Genomic DNA, 9,046 nt, shown 5'->3' with positions numbered 1-9,046 from the left:
AGGGCTTGGATATGGAGGTAGGAAATGAGTATTGAATGTAGGGGATGATGAATAATGTGAGGAAAAGGGGAAAAATGGGGTTTAAGGGCTGAAAAACGCGACTGGGGCCCACTTGGGGATGCTCCGCTCTTTTCCCGCGGTCACGGCCCGAGTCCGCGGCCTTCAAACGTGGGGGATGCTCAGGGGACCCGCGGTCCCGCCCCGTGGCCGCGGGTGGTGACCGCGGGTGTCTCCTGAGTCGGGAACAGCTGACCCGCGGTCTTACCCCGCGGCCGCGGGTGGTGACCGCGGGGTACTGGGCGTTTTGCACAGTCCGCTCGTTTTGCTCCGTTCTCCCTCGTCCGGACTCGGATTTGGTCGCCGTTTGCGCTCACGGATTCCTCTCGAGACGTACTTCAATATCATATCTTCAAAATCCTCCAATTAATCCTTGATTTTTCCTGAAATTACTCCAAAACTACACAAAGATATCAAATCTTCATAAAACTAAATATTCGGGCACAAACAAGCATTCACAAGCAAAACATGAAGGGAAATGACAACAAAACATGTGGAATTGAGGTACGAAAACCATGTTTGTCAAATATTCATTTTATTTATTTATTTTATTGTTATAGAGAAAGATGCAACTTAATTTTAAAATTGTACCCCGGCCCACCCAACTATTTTGACAAACCTTGCCTTTTTACATGTGTCTTTGTAAGAAGAAAAAAATGGTTAAATATTGTGAAAACATAAAAAGTTAATGCAAATTGAATTATTCACAATTATAATTACAGCAAGTAAATGATAGTAGTTGGTCTCCTTTGTTTCTTACCTATATTATTTTCAGGGAAAAGTAGCAATTTAGCCCCGAACAGAGACATGATCATGGCCCTTTATACTCAACATTCGATCAATCAGCCCCCATGTCCCAATTTTGGTGCAATTACACCCTTCCACCAAACCACCGTTACACGTTGTTTATTATTATTATTATTATTATTATTATTATTATTATTATTATTATTATTATTATTATTATTATTATTATTATTATTATTATTATTATTATTATTATTACAAACGTGGTTCAAACAGTTCCATCATCTTCCTCTGCTCATCATCGGTCATATCATTTACAAATAGCCTAATCGGGATCACATTTTTCAATTGAAACTGATACAAATTGGGATTATCATCAACGATCACCACCCGGCTCAGCTCCCTCCCAGAGTAGTCCAAATCCTTCACAAACTTCCCATCAACGGTCTTGCACGAATCGCGATACATTCAGTGAAAAATCGCTTTCCTCCAATTGAGTGTATCGAGAATAAGAGAGGCATACTCATCTCAGCGGTGAAAACGACAATCTCAAATTTCCTACTCAAATAGACCAAGTGTTAATGATTGATCACTAATTTAATAGCAACAAAAATTGCAACTAAGATAGTGTAATTGTAGCAATAAACAACAAGCAGAGTATCATATCCACGAGGACTAATAAACGAAAACACCCTAAATAATCCAAATAAATACTCTAGCAATATTCAGGCAAGCAGAAAGATATAGAGAAGAGAATAACTTAATTCCACACATAGCAAATAAAAAACCAGATAAATAAATCAAATAAATAAAAGACTGATACTAATCCTAGGGATGTAATTCATGAATCAAATTCATACAATTAATTTATTAATCATAATTATCAGTTTAATCCAGTTTTGATGAGAGATCACATAGATAATCACACACTCTTAGTGGAGTAGTTTATGATAGTAGATTAGTAAATTCTCTATCTCTGTTAGGTCTCAAAAAAATCTACTAACTTCCAAAAGCTCACAAGAACAGCTACCTATGATCCACCTATCTCCGCTAGGTCTCAAGGTTAAAATCATATCCTACATTCCTGAATCCGCTAAACAGTTATCTCTGTTAGGTCTCAAACCGTATAATTAAACATGTAAATTATTGGCCAGATAATCCAGAAGAAATCAAGCACCGAGAATTATGCATATAAAACTACAAGGCAAAAAAGCATCAACAAATCAATCACATAAATCTAAATCAACTATATAAAAACCCTAGAATTAGAAAAGAAAACTAGCTAGACATAATAAATGAAAATAAAAACATAATAGAAAAGAAATAAATAAAAATAATTGAAATAGATAAAACCCGGAATGAAATTTGAATAGACAGCTTGAATCTTGAAATCTTGAGTCATGCAGGAAAATAAATCTAATCTATGAAAGCAATAAAATTCTAAGTCTAAAACTGAAAAATATGAAAAGAGAGGTGAAGAGAAAGAGTCTAATAGGTCAAAAAATGACCTATATATATAGGCACATGAGATAAATACTGTACAAAACTCGAAATTACTGATAAAATCCCAAAAATTCCCAAAAATTCGCCAAATCTCGTCGTCTATTATTCACTATGCGCGCGACATTCTTGTTTTGGTCATATCTCTCTCGTCCGAACTTCGATTTGCAACCAATTTGTGCCCACGAACTTGTATCGAGATGATCTAAAATTTTCTTTCAGACCATACTTTCAAATTTGAGCTTTAATATTTCTATAGATTTCATCAAAGTACGAACAAGTATCATATTTCAGAAGATAAAGAAATTTAAGCACAAAACAACTATCAAACACTCAATTCCCAATAAAATTGACATCATATGAACATTAAAAACCATGAAAAAGCGAGTGTTACCATTCATCCACGCAGGGCCTTTTCAAGATGTAGAATTCGACCTTCTCGCCATCGATCACGAGCCTCACCACGAAATCGTACCTCTCCAGAGGCATGGTGGCCATGGAATGCATGAGGGTCTCGTTGAGGTCGAGGAATATGGTGTTTTTGTGGGGTGGGAGCATGATTTTGTCGTCGAAGAGAGATTTGCCACACAACGAATAAGGGATTTGAGGGGGTTTTTTCGAGAATTTTGTAGCCCTTCTTGCGAGGGGTTTTGTTGGGGCTGGCAATGCGGGCGAGCTTCGTGAAAATCTTAATTAGGTTGTTGTGGCAGGTGAAAATGGATTTGTTGATAGATGCGACGACGTTGTTGATCGGGGACTTCTTGCAGCTGCGACGGTGACCTGCTTGAACATAGTAGGTCCCACCCACATTTGTAATTAAAAAAAAAATTAAAATAACAAACGGCGTGTAATGGCGATTTGGCGGAGGAGTATAATTGCACTAAAATTGGGACATCGAGGGACTGATTGATCGAATGTTGAGTATAGGGGGCAATAAACCATAGGGGTGTCTCTATTAAGGGCTAAATTGTTATTTTCTCCTTATTTTCATATGTAAACAAAGGTGACAGGCACGATAGGTTTATTGATATAAATTATATTTGAAACATGAATAAGTTTAAAGTCAAAATGTTTGAATTCAAAAATAAAATTTTTCGTTTAATATGAGATTTGCGATCATAAATTCATCCAATAGAATAATAAATTCATTGTAGATCTTTATTATCTAAGAATTAAAAATAATATTTTAAAGTAAATTTTTATATTTTAGCTCATAAAATAACTTTTCATACAAGTGAGACCGGTTCTTGCCATGTAAACGAGAGACAGGTCACAAATTCACAATGTTACATGCAGTTTGACTGGTCTTATTTTATTTTATAAATCTTAATGAGAACTACGCGTTTTCTAGCACTTTGGTTTATACATAATATTGAAACGAACACGCACTTTGACTTCTTGTTGAGCTACGGCCAATCTCAAAATTACTACTTGCTCTAATTACAATTCTTTGACTTCTATAACATACAAATCCTAAATTCTAAAATAGTAAAATTACAATTCTTTCTTCACAAGTGTATATAATTAAGGAGGAGATAAAACAAACTTCTCGTAGTCTTTTAACAAAAATTAATTTGGCCCAATTTTTTATATGATTTAATTACAATTTTCAAAAAAGAAACAGTTTTTAATATTAATATGTTTTATATATTAACTTAACTAATTATTTTATATCAAAGTATTTCTTTTCATGCACGACAACATCAAAGATCAATGTAGCATATTTACTTCATCTTGTCCTTCTTATACATAATATTATTGCTCAAAGCTAGAGTCAACTACACATCAAATAATATAGTAGTGAAATGCAAAAGTGCTTTAAAATGCGAAGGAGAGGTGCAGCTGCGTACAATGTCCCCTTTCCCACATACCAATTGAAAATTATTTGAAAGCTGAATTGAATAGTAAACGCTGTCATTTTCCAAAACTGCCCAATTGGTCCATTTTCTCTCACTATATAAGCTCAAGTGCCTAAACCTCCAAAAACCATTCCAATTCTACAAGCAAAAAAGAAACAATACTTTTCTTTCCTTTTCCATCTCTCTTATCAATTTTCTTACCAAGATCTCTCCACCTTGCAAAGCTCCGGCCAGCATGGTTTTGTCGAAGACCGCCTCACAGACTGACGTCTCCGTCCACTCGACGTTCGCGTCCCGATATGTCCGCAACTCCCTCCCAAGGTAACACTCAAATATATCATAAATGTGTTTGAGGATTAATTATACTGCACAATGCCACAATCTATTTTTGGAGTTACACATATAATCAGCCTTTAGGTGGCTTGAATCCCCGATCTATTGATTGGAGGAGAAGTTAACGGTGTATCAATCAAATTGTGCTTTGTCTATTTAAGAAGAACTTGATGTCATATGTTATAATATTGATAAACTTTTGTTACTAAATTTGCACGTGTAGGTTTCAAATACCAGAGAACTCGATCCCAAAGGAGGCAGCGTATCAAATCATAAATGATGAGCTTATGCTGGATGGGAACCCTAGGTTGAATTTGGCATCATTTGTTACAACATGGATGGAGCCAGAGTGTGACAAGCTTATTATGGCCGCCATTAACAAAAATTATGTTGACATGGATGAGTACCCTGTCACCACTGAGTTACAGGCTAGTAATTCCATCTTTTATTTTTATTACTTCTGTTCAATTATTATCATTGTCCGTTTAAGTGAAGAAACGCGTACAAGCAAAACAAATTAATTTGCATTCTAGCTAAATACATAAAAAAAAAAAGTTGGGGACTAATAAATTAATGTAATGAGTTCAAGTGCTCAACTATACCTATTAACTAAGAATGATTCTCGACTTTTGGGATCAAGTAGACAAAATGGGGCAAGTTTTATTTTATTAAAATATAGCAAAGAAAATTAATTATTTTAAAAGAATAATTTTGGCTGGGTCCGTCTAGTGGAAGAAAGTCAGATATGTGAACGAGAATGAGTTCAATTTGGTTAATGACCTTTGCTTTAGTCATGAGTCTTTATATTGTAAAGAATATATATATATATATATACATATCCATCATTAAAATGTTAATTTGTATTTTGTGTTCTAAAAGATGTTTGTATTATATTTATAAAATTCTTTTTCTAAATTATCTTTCTAAGATATGTACATGTTTGCTTGTGTGGTGTAGTCATTTAACAGTAAATTTTAAAGCCTAAAATTAAAGGTTTTGGTTCGAATTCACGGTGACAAGATCTTTAAATTTACTTATTAAATTATTAATTGATTAAAAAAAGAATTCAGTTACAAATGTTCAACCTTGATACCTAACCTCAGCACATGGTCCACATCTGGTATATTAACTGACTAATTCATTTATAGGTAGTAACGTATTAGTTATATTAGTCCACCGCCACACGCTAATTGACAAATTTAAATCATATTTATAGTTGAACATATCAAGTCGTATTATATTTGATGAGCAAACGACGAAGCCGATAGGAGTGACGATATATAAAATTTATGAACGCAGAATCGATGCGTGAACATGATTGCGCACCTGTTCAACGCGCCGCTGGGGGACGGCGAGGCTGCGGTGGGCGTGGGCACGGTGGGTTCGTCCGAGGCCATAATGCTGGCCGGACTAGCGTTCAAGAGGAGATGGCAAAACAAGAGGAAGCAACTCGGCAAGCCTTGCGACAAACCCAACATCGTCACCGGCGCCAACGTCCAAGTCTGCTGGGAGAAATTCGCCCGTTACTTCGAAGTGGAGCTCAAGGAAGTCAAGTTGCGAGACGGGTACTACGTCATGGACCCAGAGAAGGCCGCCGAGATGGTGGACGAGAACACCATATGCGTCGCAGCCATCCTCGGCTCCACCCTCAACGGAGAGTTCGAAGACGTCAAGCGCCTCAATGATCTCTTACTTGAGAAGAACAAACAAACAGGGTACGTAATATTAATTCCTCATTTAATTTCTTTTTGCTATTTTGATATAAATAGTTTAAGTTGTTAGAGATTCTAATTATATATGTGTGCAGATGGGACACACCTATCCATGTGGATGCAGCTAGTGGTGGATTTATTGCACCATTTTTGTACCCTGAATTGGAATGGGACTTCAGATTGCCATTGGTGAAGAGTATCAATGTGAGTGGGCACAAATATGGACTTGTTTATGCAGGAATTGGGTGGGCAATTTGGAGGAGTAAAGAAGATTTACCCGAAGAGCTTATTTTCCACATTAATTATCTTGGTGCTGATCAACCCACTTTCACTCTCAATTTTTCCAAAGGTACTTTCTTTTTTAATTTATATCATTTTTTTTTTGCATCGTAAATGTATCATACTCCTATTTATAATAATCACATAATCGATCTTTGCAGGTTCCAGTCAAGTTATTGCTCAATATTACCAACTCATCCGCTTAGGCAGTGAGGTAGGACATCATCAATACATATATATATATATATATGTATCAAAATGGATGAAAAGTTGGGAATTAGTGTTAAAATGTGTTGAATTATATGTATGCAGGGATACCGTAACATAATGGAAAACTGCCAAGAAAACGGAATGGTGCTGAAGGAAGGTCTGGAGCGGACGGGGCGGTTCAACATCGTGTCCAAGGACAACGGTGTGCCCTTGGTGGCCTTCAGCCTCAAGGACAGCAGCCGCCACACCGAGTTCGAGATCTCCGATATGCTCCGCCGCTATGGCTGGATTGTCCCCGCCTACACCATGCCACCCGACGCGCAGCACGTCACCGTACTGCGTGTTGTCGTCCGCGAGGACTTCTCGCGGACCCTGGCCGAGAGGCTCGTCTTAGACATTGAGAAGGTCCTGCACGAGCTCGACACGCTCCCCGCTCGGGTTACGGCCAAGCTCACCGCCACTGCGGCCGTGGAGGAGAACCACCACAACCACCACGTGAAGAAAACTACGATCGAGGTGCAGAGGGAGATCACGGCGACTTGGAAGAAGTTTGTTGCTGACAAGAAGAAGACTAACGGAGTGTGCTAAGTTTGTTAAACGGAACCACATAATTGACTAATTGAATGGTGCAATTTTTTTGTTTTTTGGTAGCTTAATTGTCGGTGTTGTGTGTTCGGTAAGGTTATCTTCGTCTTTTTGTATCAGTTGTGTTTATTTACCATGGAAACGGTGATTTTTCAATTTAATTTATGGTTTCGGTCGTTCTAATTTTCTTTGTTATTATAAATTCAAAACCACTTGCAATATCAATGGCTTGTTGAAAAGTTATCTTGTTCGTAACACTCCATGTGTGTCCCATTCAATAATCTCACGGTCTTGACTTGAACTATAAATGTTTAGCCACAGACAATAACCAATTGTTTTAAACATTATAAAGGGATGACCAAGTTTTAAAGAATTTAAATTAAGTAGATAAAATTGATATGTCAATCACCTATCGAATTATCGAGTAAAAATGAAGCATGTTTAAAGATCCTTAGAGGAAATAGTTGGTATCATAATTGAAAATTCAGGGTGATACAAAAGAAGCAATATTTTAATGTCAAAAATCCTTTATAATTTTTTTTTTATTGCAGATCGAAAATGTTATGCCAAAGCTTTTGAGTGCAAAAGATTAGATTCATATTGATTTTAAGTTTCAATAGAAACCAAACAACAATAAATTTATATTTTAGAAAGTTATCTTATATAGTCATTTTTGTAATTTTAGGAGATTATCAATTTAGGGCTATTGGGCCCTGAATACACGAATTTTGGATTCATTTTGATTTTTTTCACGAACTTTGAAAATTATCAAACATATTACTTAAACATTATATTGCAAGTTTTATGCAATTTAAATTCCACTCAAAGTTAAATCTCACATGACATCGACGTGGCACCTCTAGGGGTGGTAAAACAGTTTCGATTTTTTGATTATAACCGTAACCAGACCAAAATTGGTTAATCGATAACCGAGATTTACGGAATTGGTTCGGTTCGGTTATTGATTTTAGCTTTGGTTGGAATTCGGTTCAGTTTAACTAATAACTGATTGGTTAAAAATGATTAACTAATCGATTAATTTATTTTTACAAAAATATTCTATTTTATTTTAAAATTAAATAATACCTGTTTTTAATATTATAAAACATGCTTATTGTAATTTACCACTAATTTCCCAATTCCGAATTGCTAATTGGTAATTCCTAATTTCCTAACCAGTAGAGAAGACGCCGACAAGATTATATATTTGGCAAACATTGGCCTCCGATGAATTTTGGATGTCAGGTATCAAAAGATAGGTTTTCTATGCTTGGAGCACTACAAATGTTTCTGTTAAATTTGGATCTGGGCTCAAAAAATGGGATTGTTTCTGTGTGATCGTATGAGAATATATGGCAGATTGTGCTCTTGTTGTTGAATCCATCTACATTGTCTTGCAGATTTTATTTTGCGTAAAAGATTAACGGATTAATCGATTCGGTTAATTAAATCAATTAATCGAACCGCTAATAGATTTCGGCTTCGATTACTAATTTTATTTAATTTCGATTAGGGTTAATTGAAATTTCGGTTCTATTATTCCATAATCGAACCGTTTACCACCTCTAGGCACCTCCATAATAAAAAGACGTCATTTAAATTCTAAAACATATTTTAAAAAAGGTTATCTACGCATAAATATATGAACTTTGGGCCCATTTTTTTTCCTCAGACTTTGTCAATCCAATCTGAAACCCGTGAATTTATCCGAGTAGACCGACAATCTGATAGGGTTCGAATAGACCGACAATTAGATAGGGTTAG

At 36.0% G+C, this 9,046-nt stretch overlaps 1 protein-coding gene across 1 annotated transcript; it reads left to right on the top strand.

Annotated features, from left to right (window-relative positions):
* Positions 1 to 4,286: 4,286 nt before the first annotated feature.
* LOC131021971 (glutamate decarboxylase) lies at positions 4,287 to 7,465 on the top strand. The gene is made up of 6 exons (XM_057951304.1): positions 4,287 to 4,484; positions 4,720 to 4,924; positions 5,796 to 6,211; positions 6,304 to 6,557; positions 6,649 to 6,701; positions 6,800 to 7,465. Exons 1-6 carry the CDS (start codon positions 4,399 to 4,401, stop codon positions 7,283 to 7,285), a joined length of 1,500 nt encoding a protein of 499 aa, XP_057807287.1. The 5' UTR covers positions 4,287 to 4,398; the 3' UTR covers positions 7,286 to 7,465.
* Positions 7,466 to 9,046: the final 1,581 nt, after the last annotated feature.

The sequence above is a fragment of the Salvia miltiorrhiza genome, chromosome 4, assembly GCF_028751815.1.
Source record: "Salvia miltiorrhiza cultivar Shanhuang (shh) chromosome 4, IMPLAD_Smil_shh, whole genome shotgun sequence".
NCBI classification, from domain to species: domain Eukaryota; kingdom Viridiplantae; phylum Streptophyta; class Magnoliopsida; order Lamiales; family Lamiaceae; genus Salvia; species Salvia miltiorrhiza.
The sequence above is the reverse complement of the archived record's forward strand: the minus strand, read 5'-3'. Positions and strand labels throughout refer to the sequence as shown.